The sequence below is a fragment of the Cololabis saira genome, chromosome 15 (genome assembly GCF_033807715.1).
Source record: "Cololabis saira isolate AMF1-May2022 chromosome 15, fColSai1.1, whole genome shotgun sequence".
NCBI classification, from domain to species: domain Eukaryota; kingdom Metazoa; phylum Chordata; class Actinopteri; order Beloniformes; family Belonidae; genus Cololabis; species Cololabis saira.
In genome coordinates, this window is record NC_084601.1 from 24,396,704 (window position 1) to 24,416,573 (window position 19,870).

The 19,870-nt window shown below is 41.2% G+C and overlaps 1 protein-coding gene across 1 annotated transcript in view; it reads right to left on the reverse strand.

Moving 5' to 3' along the window:
* epb41a (erythrocyte membrane protein band 4.1a) overlaps nucleotides 1-19,870 on the reverse strand; it is a 52,400-nt gene that overhangs the window by 25,043 nt on the left and 7,487 nt on the right. Inside the window, exons 2-9 of the mRNA XM_061741147.1 lie at nucleotides 12,498-12,808; nucleotides 9,854-10,099; nucleotides 8,692-8,796; nucleotides 8,128-8,170; nucleotides 7,945-8,020; nucleotides 6,824-7,042; nucleotides 6,532-6,619; nucleotides 2,105-2,257 (exon numbers count right to left, since the gene is read on the reverse strand). Of these exons, the coding sequence (XP_061597131.1) occupies nucleotides 2,105-2,257; nucleotides 6,532-6,619; nucleotides 6,824-7,042; nucleotides 7,945-8,020; nucleotides 8,128-8,170; nucleotides 8,692-8,796; nucleotides 9,854-10,099; nucleotides 12,498-12,800 (1,233 nt within the window). The 5' untranslated portion in view covers nucleotides 12,801-12,808. The remainder of the gene's footprint in view (nucleotides 1-2,104; nucleotides 2,258-6,531; nucleotides 6,620-6,823; nucleotides 7,043-7,944; nucleotides 8,021-8,127; nucleotides 8,171-8,691; nucleotides 8,797-9,853; nucleotides 10,100-12,497; nucleotides 12,809-19,870) is intronic.

Sequence of the window (19,870 nt, forward strand, 5' to 3'; positions counted from 1 at the left end):
TTTTCAGTCAGCACTGAGCAAACACACTTCTCAGCCCCCTCTGATGCTCATCATTCAAGACAAATTGCCCAATTTTCTTCCAGGCGATGGTGAGAGCATGACCCACCCTCTGCTGCCTTTAAATGTCAAGTACTTGTTGCTTTTGTTAATTAGTTTGGTTAGGTTTAGGATGACTGATGAGCCAATCAGAAGCAGAGTAGGGTGGGTCATCCCTGAGAAAACAAACCGTTAATTTAGTTAGTTTCCTCTAAATTATGAACAGCTAAGATGAAGCAAGCTGTTCAAACAAAAATGTCCTTTCATATTTGCAAATGCCCTTGTGAATCTACATCAACCAGCAGCTCAGCTAATGTTAGAGATGCAGCACTGTTGCTGTTAGCTGTTAGGGGCGTTCCCATTAGTCTAGCGCGAACCGCCCTCCACTCCTGTAACAGAGCACACCAACACTGAAGGAAGTCAAAGATGTTGATACAATGTCAGATGAAGACGTCAACTATGGTGGCCTGGCCCTTTTTCATTGCTGGACCTTGTAAATGATCGTAATAACATGTTTGGGCTCAACAGTCCAGGCAACACTACTGGCCCAGTTGTGCATGAACGAACGAGAGGTTAGTTTATAAAACAGGGTTTATCCTGTATGGATTGGGCTTAAAAAAGGACTTGAATTAAGAGTTCACCCACATCTCCAGGGACAACTACGCCAAAGCGTTTCCCTGAAACCAGCAACACATGAAGTAAAGTGAGTCAACGTGGACCACAACACATATGATGGGTGCACATGGCAGCACTGATAGATGCTTCCACGTGTGTCTCCCTACGGGCTTTTCTTTGTCATTTTCAAAGCAGATGTATAAAGTAAACTGTCAAATCAGGGAAAGTCAACATTTATCAAGACAACAAAAGTCAAATCAGACCTTGTATTAATGGCAGCCTTATATGGCCAACAGAAGAGAGTAAGCAAACTAAGCGGCTGCTTAGGGCCCCGTGACCACTAGGGGCCCCCAAGAGTAAAAAAAAATACAATAAAAAATAACATTATTTTTTTATGTGTGAATGATGATACATTATCAAAGGTATGTTATTGTACAAAAACATAATAATTAATATTTTTACATAAACAATATTATGTTAACAGACTAGAGTAGATACTGCCACTCGGCTCCAGAGCTCCACTGGTGATGTGTTCATTCAACCCTGCATCACGGACGGCACGTCGCATCTGACGAGTAGGTTGAAGGCTATTGGCGTCGTACTGTTTATCTAAGTTGAATGATTTTAATTATAGTTCTAGTTTTTGTAGTACTTTGATGTTGGACTTAATTGTTGTTGTTTCACTTTAAATTGTTGTGGCACATTGCTGTTGCAGTTTATTTAAACCCAAAAAATAAAGTAGATAACGTGTTTACAGTAAATGGTTTATAAATGATCTATTTGATTATTTTGTTTCTTTTAGTAGGCCTACACTGTAGATGACACTCAGTATCACACTTAGTACTAGCCTATATCACTTTAAATGTTACATGTTAATCAACCACAGGCCGCTTTTGTAGCTGAATTTGCTCCCATTTCAGATTAAAAACCATAGATGGATAAAAACATGCCAGGCTGACGATAGGATGATGGAAACAACACTGCTGCAACTGTGCAGCTCTTTGGAAAATATTAATTGAAAGATTTTTCTGCAAGTTTGTTAATCTACAACAAAACAAAAAGTTCTTACATCTAGTTTTACAAGTGTATTTGTAATGACAGGGAAGAACATGAAATAAGTTTATAGTGGGTGTCTGAATGATCAATAATCAGTATAATTGGCAGTAATAGAGGGACCCAAAATCTAATTTTTGCTTAGGGCCCCATGAAGGCTTGGGCCGGCCCTGGCCACCAGCACTGTTCCTTTGTGGAAACATAAATCACTCTTAATCCTGCTAAAGTCTGGATTTTTAGCTTCAAACCCATAAATGGCAAGTGTTTTGTAGCATAGAGCTGTTGGTCACTAGTTATGATTTCTTTTTGTTGAAATGGTCTTTAGGTCTTACTGGGAAAGGCTTAACTTGGGTTGCAGTTCTGGTTCTCATATATTCAGAGTTGAAGAGCCAGGGTTTACCTCAGACGGCCGTATTTTGATGAAGAAGCTGCTGCGCTTGTAGGAAACCTTGAGGACTTTGGGCCAGGGGAAACGGTTGATCCTCAGTTTGTCCTTGTAAACCATCAGACCGCTGGAACACACGCCCAACATGATGTCAACCCCATCCAGATCCTGACGGTGAAACCAGAACCAAAGAAAGAGTTTCATTAACATGTACACGTGTCGGGTCATACAACACATGAGAGCACTGAGAAACTAACAACTTTTTTCTCGACATTTCGACTTTTTTCTCGAAGTGCACAATAAAAAAAAATCTTCCCCTCTCAAATATTTTTTCTCCTGCATGGCCCTCATACTCTTCCGGCAAAAATGTGTCATGTATGTATTTCTCAGCTGTTACTTTACTAAAACATAGAAACCATGATGTGTCGGTGTGGTCAGTACGACGGAGTATTAGGGCCAAACAAAAAAACAAAAAAAGGAATAAAGTCATAATATTACGAGAATAAAGTCGTAACATTACGAGAATAAAGTCGTAATATTACGAGAATATAGTCGTAAAATTACGAGAATAAAGTCATAATATTACGAGAATAAAGTCGTAAAATTACGAGAATAAAGTCATAATATTACGAGAATAAAGTCGTAATATATTATAAATATATAAATATAACTTCACAAGATGCTCAATATTCCTCATTTTAACACAGGGAGAAGAAGCTCTTCCTGTTAGAGTTCTCATAAATTATATTCTCATAATATTACGACTTTATTCTCGCAACATTACGAGTTTATTCTCGTAATGTTACGACTTTATTCTCGTAATTTTACGACTTTATTCTCGTAATATTACGACTTTATTCTCGTAATATTACGACTTTATTCTATTACGACTTTATTCTCGCAACATTACGACTTTATTCTCATAATTTTACGACTTTATTCTCGTAATATTACGACTTTATTCTCGTAATATTACGACTTTATTCTATTACGACTTTATTCTCGCAACATTACGACTTTATTCTCGTAATTTTACGACTTTATTCTCATTATATTATGACTTTATTCTCGTAATTTCCATTTTTTTTTGTCTTAGTTTGGCCCTAATACTCCGTCGTAGGTCAGTATGTCAGTATTGTAGTTGATGAGCAGGTGGAGGAGCCCGATGGCCAGAGCCTTCTGCTGCTGCAGTTCCCCCAGACATCCACAGGGAGGCAGCCTTGCCTTTAAAAACATCCACCTGTCCTTCAGTCCTGCTCTGATGCAAACAGATTGACCTGATTTCTGGGGTGAACCCTCCCAAGCCAGTTTTGTTTTTCTTCTTACCAGATGTCTTTGAATCCAGATTTTACACTGGAAATGTATTGTTGAAGACATTTGTATTGACGCAGGATCACAAGGAGGAATCATGTTCACATTAATCTGATGAGGTTCTGCAGCACATCGCGTGTCGTTACATAACGTGAACCCTTCCAGTTAATCTGAGTGCTCTGTTGTTTTTATATTTAGCTCCGTTTTGTTCTGTCCGCATGTTAAATTGTACTTCCACGGATAGTCCACCCCCAGCGGCCGTTGAGGTGGGTGTTCAAGATGATGGAGGTACGGGTGGCTGCTTTAAACCTCTTCTTAATTTGGAGTTGTGTTTCTAAAAATATATCACTGCATTTCAAATCTGATCATGTTATTAACATTTTGATGTTTGCTGTTTTATCACCATTCATGGCCTTTTAAGTTCCAGTTCGTCGCTGTAAAGCACTTTGAATCACATTTCAGGTTGAAAACATCTGTAAAGTCTGCCTAAGTTATCTTGATTAGATTTTTCTTTTTTTTTTTCTTTACCAACAAATCCACTGCTAATTTTTCTATTTAAAGCACCATACAGAAAAAAAAAACAAAGTGAAACTGTCAAAAATGATTGTGAAAAATGTAAGTCACAAACATTTGTGAAACAAATAGTTTGGTTGTGAAGAGCTCAGCGACTTCCTTCGCTGTGAGAGGGTTCCTGAAGTTTCATCGCTGCTGGATATCCCACATCCAACTGTAAGTCATGTTATTAGAAAGTGGAAATGTTGGGCCGCTCGGTGGCACAGTGGGTTAAGCAAGCGGCTGATATACTGAGGCTACAGTCCTGCAGCGGCCGCAGGTTCGAATCACCTTTGTTCACCTGTTCACCTTTGCTGCATGTCATCCCCATTCTCTCTCTCTACCCCCTTCCTGTCTGCAACTTGAATAAAGGGCCACTAGAGCCACAAAAATCTAAAAAAAAAAAAAAAAAGTGGAAATGTTAAGGAACAACAGCAACAGCCAGGAAGCAGAAGACCACGTAAAATCAGAGTGGCATCAGCTACTGCTGAGGCGTGTGGAGGTTAAAAGATGCCAATGCTCTGATGATTTCATGGCTGAAGCAGGTGTGTAGCCAGTAATGGGCGTGGGGGGCACTGGCCCATCCACATTACTCACTGGCCCACCCACATTACTCACAGCCCTGCCAGCCAACTTTGATCAAAATACATGTTTCACATAAACATATTCTAAAATATTGTATGAGAAAAGTTATAAATATAAATGTGATTTGTTGTTGACTTGTGTTCAGCCTTTATTTATTTCTTCTGATTAAAAATTTACTTTTGAAACAAGTCGTAGGGAGCCTCGGGACATAATTGATTGCTCTGGTTCCGACAGATTGAGCTGCCTTTAGCCAGCAAGCTAGCCGGCTTTATCACCACAACAATGGCTAAACTCGGACTGAGTCCACCCAGCCCACTTCTTCACACTCAGCCCCAGAGGAGGTTAGTCCTGCCGCTGGCTCGCCGGCACCAGCATTCTCTCCCGGTCAACCTACGGTACCCCTCCATTTATCCGGAATTGATGAACCCCCTTTAATCTGTCTGTTTGTCGTGTTTTCTGCTTAAAAGTTTTTCTGGGATAATATGGCCCACCCATTTTAGTCGCAAAAAAATATTTCTGCCTACGCCACTGGGCTGAAGAGTTCAGAACTTCCAACACGACTGAGCTCCAACACCGGTGTAGGCCTGGTTGGGGTTTGCTGTGGAAGAACTGGACTGGCCCTGACAACAACCCCATCTGGCTCCTTTGGGAGAACTGAAACTGACGTTGTGAGCCAGACCAACGTCCAACGTCGGTGTCTGACCTCATGAATGAAAGGACACGGATTTCCACAGAAACCCTCCAAAAAGAGTGACAGCTGGTAGAGCTGCTAAAGAGGACAAATTTAAAGTAGGTGTCTATGAAAACAATGTCTCAAGAGTCCCTGCCGGTGTGACGATCAACTCTGGCTACTTGAGTCCATGTAGTCCGTTCCCAATCAGTGCTGCACATCTCTTTTGGAGTAACTGGAACAAGAGCGGTAAAGGACCACCTAGAATGTGTGGAGAACTTACACCAGCATCCATCAGCACATCTTCAGCTGCACCAAACTACGCCTAAATACAAGAATACCTGACACTGTTCACCATTTCGATGAGGGAGCGACTCAGAAATGTCGAGGGAAGGCAACTTGTTGCTGACACCAGTCTGGATGGTCCGTTTCATCCATCCCAGATGCCTCCAACCCCAGAGACGCATCATCCGCTATTACTTTTAAACATATCCTAACTTTTAAGAATTGGTTTCAGGCCGGAAATGGTCTATTACCAAATCAAATGAAGTAATAACTAGTGGTGGGACTCGATTAAAAAAATGTATCTAATTAATTCGAGGCTTTGTAATTAATTAATCGCAATTAATCGCATATCAATATTTGACACAAGAAGCAACATTTTTCAATTTAAATGGATTTTGGTATATGACTGAATCATTGAATTGACACATAAATGAGCTTAAACAACAAAATTGTGTTTATTTTGATAACTGAGTGTGAATATAAAGTGCAATATGAATAATAGGATTATGATTGCATTGTCCACAGGGCACAAACTTAAATTCAAGTTAGCTATATTCAAGCGGAGACTGGAAGAGCTCCGGTGATAGGCAAATTCTTTCTTGCACAATTTGCACAGAACTGTCCAGGTTTCCACTCGGTAGTTTTTTAAAACTAAAATTTCCGCCCACCGAACCCAGCAACGACTTCCCATCGGTTTGGGTTTCCATTGACGTTTCTCGTGTTGAGTACTGTGCATCAGTATTACGGGTAACTTATACCGGAAACTCGTGCAATAGGAAACGTTCCGCACTGTTTGGAGTGCAAAAGTAAATTGCGATTAAATGCGTTATTTTTTTTTGTTGTGTTATTTTTCTGTAATTAATTAATCGTAATTAACGCGATAAAGTCCCTGCCCTAGTAATAACACATAGCCCCTAAACCAGCCAAGTCGAAGGAAATGTCAGATCGGTTGTTTTGTATTTCATTGGCATCATCCCAACTTTGTGTGATTTGGGTCTAACAGCATGAGTCCGTATCTGGTGGACCTTCTGGCACTCACCTTTGCCTGGTGGAGGTCCACTCCATACATGGAGAGTTTTTTGGCGTTCTCCAGGAACATCATGTCTGACTGGGCCGGACTCATCGACCTGGTGCGACACCCCAGAAGAAACCCAACAAAATCTTAGATCTGGGCCGACCCATTGGTACTTTAAACACAGCATTATTTGGCAGGAAACGGGAGGAAAGCCAGAGCTTAATATGCTTAATTTCTGTTTTCTATACTTTGATGAAAGCTAGCTGATGAATTAAGAAAGTGGAGCCGTGTTTCTGGGGAACTGAGATCTCCTGACCTGTACGTCTGGTGAAGCTCCATCATTTTATCCTCCAGCTCCTTCGTCTGACCTTGGGCCATCTTCATCTGCTTGGCGTACTCCTTGCCGTGCACCTCGGGGTCGTACTCGCCCAGCTCCGACTGCAGGGCGTAGGAGCCCAACAGGGCGAGGGTGACGAAGGAGCAGGGAAGACGGCCCTGCAGGATGTCCTTCCGCAGCTGGAGACACAGGTAGTACCTAGAAGGAACCAGGAAGCAGCTTTACTACAGAGAGAACTTAAAGATGTAGATAAATAAAGCTCAGTCAAGCTGTTGGTGTATACCTACAACAGCGGGTTGTGATAGGAGCAGTTGTGGATTTCAATGAATTATTTTACAAGTATTTTACAACAAAACTGATCTCATGGACCTTTAATGCAAAGCAGAGAATCTAGACTCATGTTTAATTAAAAACCACCAATTTGGTCCAGTTCAATTAAATTCCCTTCCAGTTCAGTTCAGTGAAATATTGTCATGTGGAATCCAATTATAGTCCAAATCCTTTCAACCAAGTCCTGTCCAGTTCGTTTCATTTCAGTTGAATAATTTAGTCTTATTCAGTGGAAGTACATTGAAATTCAATTCAGTCCAACTAAATCCAAATATATTTCCATTTAAATTATTCAAATGCAGTCCGAGTCAGTATTTTTTCCATTTAGCTGAATTAACTTATGTTTCAAATGATTTTGGTGAAAATGTGGTCTGATTCCAGTTTTTAGTGGATTTTTACTTCAGTTAATGAATTAAAATTCACGATTTGCATTTTGCATTGACGTAGCTAAATTAGCCTAAACGCATTCCAGTTTTGAAACAGAGATATTACATCCCGTATCTTTTTTCAAATTAAAACTTTTTCAGAGTTTCACTTTACAAATCTTGCCATCCATTTTTTGTACAAAACGTTTGGCATCCAGTACAGATTTTCATCCTTCTCCGAACGCACAGGAGATTTCTTCAGTTACTCCATATCTATTGATCATATAAGGAAAGGTTTTCGTTTCCATGTCCCAACATTTTTTAAAGGAGCTACTGCCATCAAGTTCAAGATATTTAAAGGGAAACCAGAATCAGAAGTCTGAATCAGTGGAAGTAGCACCAAACCTTGTTATGTCTTCTGACAGCTGGGCCGGGTCTGGTGGGTAGAATTTCACATTGAAAGTGAAATTATAGTCGGTACCTTTGGAAAGAAAATAAAGTTGTGTTGGAATAAGAAAATGCCTGAAAGCCACATGTTCAAAAAGAAAAAGACAACTGAGGGTGTGAATGTTGTTAAGTTCAACTCACCTTGAACCTGCCTACGGATCTCTTTGGTCAGGTCCATCCAAGTCTGAGAAAAGAGAAAGAGATTACTCGTGAAATACAGATCACTCCTTTAGCACAGAGGCTAAACCTTCTGCCCGTTGCTATATATATTTCCCAAATATTAGCCAAATACAGCCTAGACGAAAAACCCTGAGATCAGGGGAGAAAGAGTATGAAGCTGCCTCCCTTAAAGGAGCTTGAGGCTCCTTTTAAGAAATGAGACTCTCTAGCGCCACCCTTCACCACGACGGCCGTTGGGGGTACTGCAGCCAACAGTGAAGCCGGCACAGGAGAACGGGGAGAACGCGCATGCAGCGTCATGTGACGTCACATCCGCAGCCCAGCACGGGAAATTCGGGCCCGGAATTGCAGCACATTTTACAGCACACAGCCTGTTCAAGGCAACGGAGAGATACACTATAGGGGTCATTCTTTTGGGTTTGGAACGCTTCATCTGACATTATTACTAGAAAACTTTAAACGTACACAAATTTTTTTCATAAATTCTGCCTCAATCCGGCCTCAAGCTCCTTTAACTGATCTCACCTTCATGGTGGGAGTCTCCCAGATGGCCAGACCATAGTAATCCTTCTCCAGTAGGTTGAGGTGATCACATACTCCCATGAACAGCTCCTGGCCTTTGGCATGTTTCTAAGACACAGACAAGACGAAGAATATTAAAAATGATTCACACCTGACATCATCGCTCGGCTATGAAAACAAAACTCTGCAGGTGAGTGAAGATCCACAACACTTATCCATGCCTTCGGTCAAATCAGACAAGAGGACAAGGCGGAAAATGAAAAGTTTTTGAAAATATGAATCTTTCAGGAGCAACGATTGACGGAAGAGCTCTGCTTTGAGATGTTTCGAAACAATATACCTAAAAGAAAGACTGGAAGAGATTTGTTTAATTCTCATTCTACAGTGCAGAATATCATTAAACTATTGAATGAATCTGGAGGAATTTCAGTGTTCGGTAGTTGTGAAACTTTTTCAATGCTTATTGTGGTGTTACATGTATCATTTTCATTGAGCCATCTGAACTTAAGCTCTGGATCTCGGAGAAAACACATGCACTGTGCTGGCTAGGGCTGACAAACTGGATAGCTAGCAGTCTTTTTCTCTCAGGATAAAGAAAGAAAAAAAATCTTTAGGTGTTATCCGAAAACACCTTACTATGTACACAATAACCCTTATGGTAACCTTGTCGAGATGCAATATCTGTGGGCGTGGAGGCATCTGGGATCTCGCATCACACACTCCTAACATACATTGTACTATCTGAGGAGTCCCAAAAGGCTCTGTATGAGGACCTCTGCTGCTTTAACTCTACATGCTCCCACTCATCATTGTCTTGTAACGATTAATACAAATGTCAGTTTATATGCAGACGACACCCTGGTTTATGTTCTATGTTCTAATTAGTATTCTAGATCTGTTTTGGGAGAAATGGGCACTGAGTGCTCCAGACCAAAGCGGAAAAGGAAAATCCAGACTGTTATCAACAACAGGTCTAGAATCCAGGCTACATGATGGTCTATCATTGCCATTCCTCCAACTAAGGAGCAGAACAGCCGTATGGAAATAATTACTACATGTAAACTTTTTCTAAACAGAAATGTTTTGCTGTTAGTTTTACACAAAAATAATTATTTTTCTACCATTTTCATCATCTTTCTAAAACGATAACAAAAAAATGTCTTACGTCCAGCTGACACTCGTAGAGGGTGCCGTCCAGCAGAGTGACTTTGATCTGCATGTTCTTCAGCCGCCGTTGAGCTCTGGACTCTTTGGCCTCCTCTGCAGTCTTCTCCTTCTCCTCTTTATCTTCTCCTTCAGGACCAGACTCCTCTTTTTCCTCATCCTTTTCCAGAGCAGCCTCCTCTTCCTTCTCACTGTTGTTGTCCTTCCCAGCTTTCTCTTCTGCTTGTTTCTTCTCCGCCTGCAGAGCCTGAAAGAGTCGTGTTGATGACAATGCTGTACTCTAATAATATCTGTAAATAATTTGTCCTTTGGTAGTTTTACTAAAACTTACATTAGTGTGCTTAAAATTAAATAGACTGTCTGGGAAGCAGTTTAAATGTATGTAGGTTAAGTTAAAGTAGCAGTAGCGACCCACTGCTACCGCCCACAAACAGTAGTCTGTTATCCATAAACCAGCAAAGGCTCCACAAATTGTAACGGTGTAAGATGTTGACTCTGTGACACAAAATTACTGAGATAGCATTTAAACAACAACAAGAAAAAAACATCTTCACTGTCTACAGCCCAACTCTGTATTCAGACTTTAATCAGATTCCTGTAAAAATTCCACGAGATTTAATCTTCATTCTGTTTGGACAATGTCTGAGGTGTTGTCTATTTGTGGAACGCTATAGAGGTGTCAATCAATCAAATTGCTGAGTCACCCAGTATACCCACAGACAAAACAATGGATGAACCATTAGGTCAAATGTTTTCTGAAGACTGATTTTGAAGCTAATTTTGTCGTTCCTTTTTTTTTTTTTCCTCAATGGTGAAATTTAAAAATGGACGTTGCATCTAGCCAATGGCTAAGCTGACTATCAATCACTATGAATCATCAATCATATTAAAAAGAAATGTAACGCTTTATATAAACTTTTCTGGCATGGTACACAAACATTCACCCCCCTCGGAGTTGTCATGGATGTGAAATCAAAGGATTGAAACCAAAACCAGGCTGTAAATATGTTTATTTCTGCTCTAATGTTGGACATTTTAACATTAGAGTCGGTGGAGATTGAATCGCTTTTGCAGCCAGTCTCTAGTAGCCAGTCGAGGAACTGTAACGAATCCTCGTGAGACTCAATCCGGAAGTTATATGGTTGACGCTTGAAACCAACCCAAAATAGTTCTTATTGAAAGGAATTGCATTTTGCAATTTGCAAAGCCTGTCTAAATATTATTCTTCAAAAAAACTCTAATAAAAAGATTATACAGGTAAGACTGAATTCAGAGTTTGGCTGTAGAAAGTGAAGTGTTCATTGTTGTTCTTCAAGTAGCTCAGTGACTTTTTGTCTCTAACAAGTGATTCTTGATATTTTCCATATTTCTATTTAGTGATAAGTATGTAATTGGTCAGTTTGAGAGCCTCAGGATTTCATCTCTGCTTATTCTAGATCGGGGGTCGGCAACCCGCGGCTCCAGAGCCGCATGCGGCTCTTTAGCGCCGCCCTAGTGGCTCCTGGAGCTTTTTCAAAAATGTTTGACCTTTTTTTCTTCTTTTTTTTCTTTTTTCTTCTTTTTTTTCTTTTTTCTTCTTTTTTTTCCTTTTTTCTCTTCTTTTCTTCCTTTTTCCTTTCCTTTTTAATCTCGACATTTCGACTTTTTTCTCGACATTTTGATTTTTTTCTTGACATTTCAACTTTTTTCTCAACATTTTGACTTTTTTCTCGACATTTCGACTTTTTTCTCAAGATTGTACTTTAAAATTAATCTCGACATTTCGACTTTTTTCTTGACATTTTGACTTTTTTCTCCAAATTTCGACTTTTTTTCTCAACATTTTGACTTTTTTTTTATACAAGACTTTTATACAAGATTTTTTGCGGCTCCAGACATATTTGTTTTTTGTGTTTTTGGTTCAATACGGCTCTTTCAACATTTTGGGTTGCCGACCCCTGTTCTAGATAATGTTGCTTCTCTTGGGTTCATCAAATAGCAAGTTTTGGGAGGAGGTGCCCCCTCAAGTGGAGGAGTTTAAGAGACTCTGTTTACCAGTCAATTTGATATTCCTACCCTCACATGTGATTATGAGTTGTGGACAGAGAGCACAATAAAGAGATCAATAATACAAGTGGCTGAAATGAGTTTCCTCTGCAGAGTAGCTGTAGTCTCCCTCCCAATCAGAAGGAGTTAGTGAAGGTAATCCAGGCATCTGATAAGGATGCCTCGTGGAAGCTTCACTGGACAGGCGTTTTGGCCATGTTCCAACCAGGAAGATGCTAGAAACTGGACAGATTATATCTCATGACTGGCTTAGAAATGCCTTGGCATTCCCCCAGAAGAGTTGGAGGAAGTAGCTGCAGAGAGGGAGGTCTGGATCTCTATGTTTCAACTGCAAGTTGACCTCAGGTAAACAGAGGTGGATGGATGGATGGATGGATGGATGGATGGATGGATGGATGGATGGATGGATGGATGGATGGATGGATGGATGGATGGATGGATGGATGGATGGATGGATGGATGGACGGACGGATGGATGGATGGATGCATGGATAAGCCTAGTAATTAACCTCCCAACAGTGCATTCAGTGTCCTTCCCTGACATGATGCCAAACCCAGGAGTGACATCTCCCCCCCCAGAGACCCAGACATTGGCTAACCTGAGCGTCTGCACTGCTGACTGAGTGCTGGTCCAGGGCCACCTCTCCCTCTATTCTCAGTTCAGGCTCTGGGTCAGCGATGGGGGCTTTGGCTTCTTCCTCATCGTCCTTGACCCGGTCTCCTCCCTCACTGTCACACTGTGAACGTCTTTTCAGGAAGGAGGAAAAGAGGCGTGTGAGGCCGCGGCCGGCCGAGTTTCGGTTGCGAGGCTGGAGCTGCTCATCTTCGGGGGAGGCGTCCTGGCCGGCTTCCTCCTGCTGCTTTGGCTTGTTCTGGTGACTCTCCACCTCGTCTGTGGTCATGGCAACACCTGCAAAGAAATACCAAGTAAGGAAACCAATCGACAGCTTAATATTTTAAATATCTTGTTGACCTGGAGCTGCAACAGTCCATTTGTGAAAGAGATCAAATCTATCAACTTTAGTTTAGTTTGGCTCATGCTAACCTAAGATGCTAACTACAGTTACCTTACATTCACACTGATCAAATCTGACCAAACATCCTGATTTCACATGTCAGCACGTAAGTTACCAAGAGCTAGCTATTTTAGTTTACGTATGATTTATCAGAACGGATGTAGTTAGTTAGCATTGTAAGTTAGCATAAACTAAGTTAAAATATTAAAATAATAAATTAAAAAAATACATTTGGATTAATTTAGTTTGGGACTGGTCAACTCCTGAAAAGAGGGAGACGAGCAGAGCTTCCACAACTGGGTGTCAGGGTTTGACATTCCCCCCAGCCTTTCAGTTTCTGTTTTGCCCCGCCTGTGTCCCATCTGCCCTGATTGTCTGCACCTGTGTCTCGTCGTGTCTCGTTATCCCCTGTGTATATCTGGTCTTGCCATTCCCTTGTTCCCTGTCGGTCCGTACTGTTTTGTCCTCCATGTTTCCTGGAACGTTTTTCCTGCCTCAAGTTTTTTGATCCCTGTTTAGTTTCTTTTGATCCTGCCAAGCAGCGCTTTGTTTTTGGTTTTCTGGAATAAATTCTTGGTTTTTGCAACTCCTGCCTCCTGCTCTCCTGCGTTTGGGTCCACACCATACACCAGACGTGACGTGACGGAACGGACCGACCAAAAATGGAACCAGCGGGAGAGTGGATTTCCCTCTGGATGTTTCTCTGCCGGGAGGTGGAGAAATAGGAGGTGGTTCGAGGAGGAGTCTCCCTTCTGGGGAACATGCCTGGCTCTAGGTGGGCCCCGGAGCATCCAGGCTCTGGAGCGACGGCGTCAACGCCAGCCCCAGTTAGCCGCTGTTCCGGCGGTGGTCTTGGGTGCATCGTCGGCGGTGGTCCCGGTCGCATCAGCTCCGGTGATGGTCCCGGACCCCCCGCAGCCAGCGCCTCGTATCCTGGGTTCCCCGTCAAGTCAAGGTTCCCCCGTCAAGTCAAGGTCGCCCGTCAAGTCAAGGTTCCCCCGTCAAGTCAAGTTCCCCTGCCAAGCCCCACGCCAAGTCGTCCAGGTCCCACGCCAAGACCCAGGCCTCGGGGTCGTCCCCCCGAGCTGTCTCGCCGGTCTGCCCAGTCCCGAGGTCGGCCCCCGGAACGTTGGCCGTGTGTTGGCCATGTTTTTACTTTTTCCTCTCCAAAACCAAAGCTTTGTATCAAAACATAAAAAAAAAAAAAGTCCAATATTTGACTGATGGCATTTTTTTGTTAAAAATGGCAATAGGATGTCTCTTTTAGCGGTAAAGAAGGACAAAGTTTCACCAGTCTGAGAAAAACTTAAATGACTTAAATGGTGAATCAGTTTAAGAATATTGTAAAACATGAAGATTTTTAATATCTCATAATTCATAATTGGCTTTGTCTTAGAAAAATTATAATGGGTAATGATGTAATGCAGTGCTGGTATAAAAACAGTTAATACTCGGCCTCGAAGCACCTTTGCATTTCTTTTTCCTTGAAATGCTAAATTTCCTTGTTTTCATTGCTTCACTGTGAATAAAATATATGTTTATGAGATTGGCATTATGAGATTCTGTTCAATTTTCATGTATGCCCCAACCTCTTTTAGAATTATCTGGCATTATTTACATTTTGGAGCCACATTGTGCTACAACAGCTTATACATTGGTGGTTGAGTGGAGCTAAATGAGGTTCACGGCATAGCTTGAGTAATAGACCATTATTAATAATTTCACTGTCAAGAGCACCAAAAATAACTTCAACCATTCAGAGGACATAAAAATAGAAATGGGATGACGTTTCTAGAAATACTTTCATCACATCAGACTTTGTTAAATAGAAATTTCTCCCAACCTAAACGATGAAACTTTGGTTTGTTTTTAGTTCTTTTGTCTCCAGTTAGTATCAAGTCCCAGTGGAAGTGCATGTGACTTGGTCTGCTGTTTTCATGATCAGTTTCCTCCAGGGATGCATTTTTTACAACAGTGAGGGTGCCCAGCTGAATACAGATCAACAACAACTATCACAAGTTGTCAACAGTGACAGAGAGACTTTAATTAGCAACAAACAGTAACAAAAATGGTTTTTACAGCCAAATCTGAAAAACTTGGGGTCATATGGAAAATACAAGTTTATTCAAAGATATACTTTGACTTGAACTCAAAACTAAATCAAACCCACCAGTTCTGGTACTTTCTTAGTTACAGTAGTTATGTTAGTTCCCTGCCATTTAAAAAAAATATATACATTTGAAAGGAACAAAATAGTTTGAGGTACTTTCTTTGATTTTCACACGTTTGTGCATGAGCGCTGCGTGTGGTCACAATTTGCAATACCTCACCTCACAATGAAAAGTTGATGAGAGAATCTTTATTGAACAATCTGTTCACATTTACAACTTGTGTGCGTGATATCCGTGATATTCTTTAGCCAGTATCCTCTGGTGTAATAATCCAAACTTAACTGACCTTGATAACTGCATGTCAATACAACACTCTGGATTCATGCCAAAGTTTGGTAAATTTTGTCCATGGCGGCTTCACAGCTCACCAAACAATTGCCATGAACCAACCAATATTTGTACTCTCAAGTTTCAGTAAGAGTTTTTTAATGCTCCTTAAGGTTGGACTCCCTACTCTGAACGTTGAAGGAACTTCACTCACTCCTTTTTCATAATCCAACATGTAGCTAGTAACATTACCAAAGTAAGCAATCAGCTATTTGTTTATTAAAGTTCTGTTGTATTTTATTTACATGAAGTATTATTAAGTATGTATTTTAGAGATTAAGTCATGGATGGCAGATAACTTACACCTTAACTGGGACAAAACTGAAGTCTTAATTATCAGTCCTGAAAACAAGAGAGAGATCATTTGAACAAAACTGCAACCTTTTAAATCTTCTAAGTGAGAAATCTGGACGTTCTTTTTGACTCTGAAAGACAAAGACAGGATTTTATCATCTTAAAAACACAGCAGAGTCCGTATTCTTTTATATTTGTATATATTTGTATTTTCTTAGGTTTATTTTAGTGTTTTTTTTACTTTTTAATTTGTTAACTAAGGGTTTAAACTGTAATAAGAGTCAATTTAAAAGTCATTATTTGCATTTTAAGTGTCATCCCAGCTTCTTATTTGAGGTTTGAATGTGTACTTCATCATTCTAGCCTACATTCCTCAATCTTTATAAGCTACTACTATGCAGGGAGAGATGTTAAAAAAGGTTGTTCCTCTCAGTGGGATTCACAGGTTTGCTGACAGTTTAAGAGTTTAAAGATACAACAGCAGAGGAAGCAGCAGGAAGCCTTAGTGCTGAGTAGACATTGGCATTGCCACATGAATGCTGACAGGGAGAGAAAAAATCGCTATTTGGGTTCCAGGTGAGCTTCGGAGTGTGGAAGGAGAACTAAACACAGCAGATGAGCAGATGGTCCACAACAGCAGTTTGTAGCTGGGAGTTTTATCACATCATATGTTGTGCTTGTTGTTGCTTCCACCTTCCAGTCTATAACAGGATAAAATCTTAAGTTGACACTTTCCTGCCATGAAAAACACCCCCAATGAAGAGTTCAAGATTAATACAGTAGCTCTGATACACTATAAATATACAGCTACCATGAAGCTTTTGACTCTAATGTGGAACGATCATATTTATACTGCACTTTGATATAATTTTGAAGAGCAGGCTACAATATAGCCAATTAGCAGCAACCTATTTTATTGAGGGAAATATTAGCTCAACTACATATTAATATTATACGTAGTATGTGGCATTTAAGGAGAATAAAATACATCCTAATGTACAACTGCAAATCAGAAAAAGATGGATAATACTAATTAAATTAATGAAGAAGTGATGAAATTCACACACAGTGCCCATTTCTACCCAAAAAGCATCTGGAATACTAATTGAGAACATAAATCAGTGTCATCTGCATTTAAACTGACTTTTGTATTATTTATCACAAAATGAAACTGAGTAGAAACATGTAAAATAAAAGAAACAGAGGTCCTCATACAGAGCCTTGGGGCAATCCTCAGTTAGTGTAAATTATGTTTGCACAGTGTGATGGCTTATCCCTGATATAGATCTTATTTGTTTACACTGTGACATTTAAATTGTCATAAATGAATCACGCTTTGTACGGAAGTGTTGTGAAAGGTTTCCACAGTAACCCTTGTCCATGTGATTCTATTGGCTGTTGATGAATTGCGGTTTGGACATCATGGATATCTAGCTAAGACTTTCTCCCTTGTCCTTCACACCTCCTTTCTATACTCCCTCCAAAGATTAATATACAATTTTTCTGTAGTGTTTTACACAAGGAAGTATATTAAAGGTATAGTCAGTAATGTTGGAGAGCTAGCAAGATTTGAAAGTGGCACCTCCTCTAAGCCCTACCCCCTCCTTCCCCTCCCGTCAGCGCTCCGTCCAAAGCCACGCCCCAACAAACTTTGGGGAACGCGCATTTGCAGGAGTCGAGTTTTCCAGGACATTTTGGACAAAACATTTTCAACAAAACTACCCCATGTCTCATTCACCTGTAAGCGAGGCCGGTTTTAGGGGGGGGCAGGGGTGGGCTGTGCCCACCCAAACGTGCGTCCTGCCCACCCAATCAAAGTTATGGGGATCCTTTATTTTTTTATAATTTTATTTTTTTAAATATAAAAAATAAAAAAATATCACAAAATATCTGTACCGTTTCTGATTGGGTGGGCACTGCGCATCATTTTTAGACACAACAATGAACGCATACCGCAAAAGTTGTGTCTCGGCGGAGGGACCCGATGTCCCAGCAAAATGAGAAACAGAGACGTTCAGAACAGCGCACAGAGCACACACTGAAGGCTGATTTATGGTTCCGCGTTACACCAACGCAGAATGGTGCGCGTCGCCGCGTACCCTACGCCATAGCCGTGGCTCCTGAGCACAGCACCGCAGCGCACCACCACCCGCACCGGCCCTCACCGAGAGCGCCGGTGCTGGGACGTCAGGTACGCTGTAGCCTACGCCGTAGCCGTGGCTCCAGAGCCTGCAGGGCACCGCAGCGCACCGCCACCCGCACCGGCGCTCTCCGCCCTCGCCAGGATGGAGACGCCTCCACCCCCACGGACCCCACGGTCCGTGGCAGACCCCCAGTAGCGGACAACCTGCGCTGCAGAATCGCACTCTGGCTTTCTTTTTTTAGCCTTTTTAGCAGGGCGAGCCGTTACATTCGACGTGATGAGTGAGCGCATGGGACAGAGGGGGGGCCTGGGCGGGACTTAAAATGAAGGCATCTGATTGGTTCTTTCCCCCCTGCCAATCCTCTGGTCCTCTGACCAATCCGTGCCATTCGGTGCGCAAAAAACAGATTGGAGTTTTTACAGGATTAAAGCTGTCAGAGAGGTCAGATTTTTTTCTTTCCTTTTTCTGAACACATTATTCACTGGCTACTCTCAGGATGGAAGGACCATTTCACCCAGTATAACAATAAATGTTTTTGAATACGATTACAGACTATACCTTTAACATTTCATAATGTATACTTTAGGCAATTTGCCTTCAGAGATATTCCATCTGTCACTCCATCCATCCATTTATCCATCAGTCCATCTGTCCATCCATCCATCCATCCATCAATTAACTTCAATTAATTCTATTTCACGGGTCACGGGTGGCAGCAGCCTAAGTAGAAAGGCCCAGACCTCCCTCCCCACATCCACAATTTCCTGTTCTTTCAGGAGGATACCAAAGTATTCCCAGGAGAGCTATATTTTCCCTCTACATCCAGGGTCTGTCTCAGGGCTTTCCCCTGGTTGGACATGTTCAGGACAGCTCACAGGCAGAAGTCAAAGAGGCATCCTAACCAGATGAACCACCTTAACTGGCTGCTCTGGAGTCCCTGGGAGACTCTGACCTTCTCACTATACCAGACATCAGAGTTGGTTTGAATTCAGAGTTTCTTAATCCTAAAGAAAAAGTCTGCTATTTGGTTTTCTAATATGAACTAACTGGGCTAGGGTGGGGTGGCTAGCTAAAAATTCCTCTGTCTATGCTCAAAGACTCTTCATTTTTTGTACCAAATTCCTATTACGATCACCTGATAACATCCCATATTTAAAATATAGTTATTAAAACTTTTTACCAGGACTAAATATCCCCAATTTTTTTGTGATGACTTTCAGACCAGAAAATGGTTAACTGGAAAACAAAGAAAGAAAACATGAAAACCATTAAACATTTCCACATCGTTTCACCTATTTCTGATTTTCGTTTGTATATTTCAAGCTTGGAGACCTGTGCTTAATGGTTTCTAACTGAAACACATTTGTGACAAACAGAAGTACACATATATACATCTGTCTGGAGTTGTGGCTGTGATAGCTGATATCAGAGTGCACACCGCGAGGTTAAGCACTAAAAGCGGCTTTAAAATTAATCTGGCACTGTGTGAGATTAGAGGCCGCTGTGTGCAGATGTGGAGTCTGGACGGAGCGGGCTGCCCCTCCCTCCCCAGAGGCCACCATGCCGGCGGAAACTCCACATTCAAACTCCAAACTATAAATCGACCTGACCCAGATGAATCTGACCCAGGAGATGGAAAAATGCCACAAACAGACAAAAATGAGTCAGAGCAAAACATCTGTGAGGATAGGTCACCTGCTGCTAATGAGCTCTACTGCCCCCAAAAAACACATGTTGAATTCAGCATACTGCTTCCAGGATTTATATTAATGACACATCTGGTAATTTTGATCTTGATTTTAAGACAAATTGTCACTAAGATGTCATTTTCTGCTGCATTGATAGATTGTATGGCTTTCTCTACTGACATTTCCACTGCTTTGTAGCTTCAATGTGGCCCATTTATCATATTATAGTTCGACAAATACAGAGTGGGCTTCATTCCTGAAACGATTGTAAATTTGTGAGTAGATTTACAGGTAAATTGCATCCTCACTATTGACCTATTGTGATTTACAAA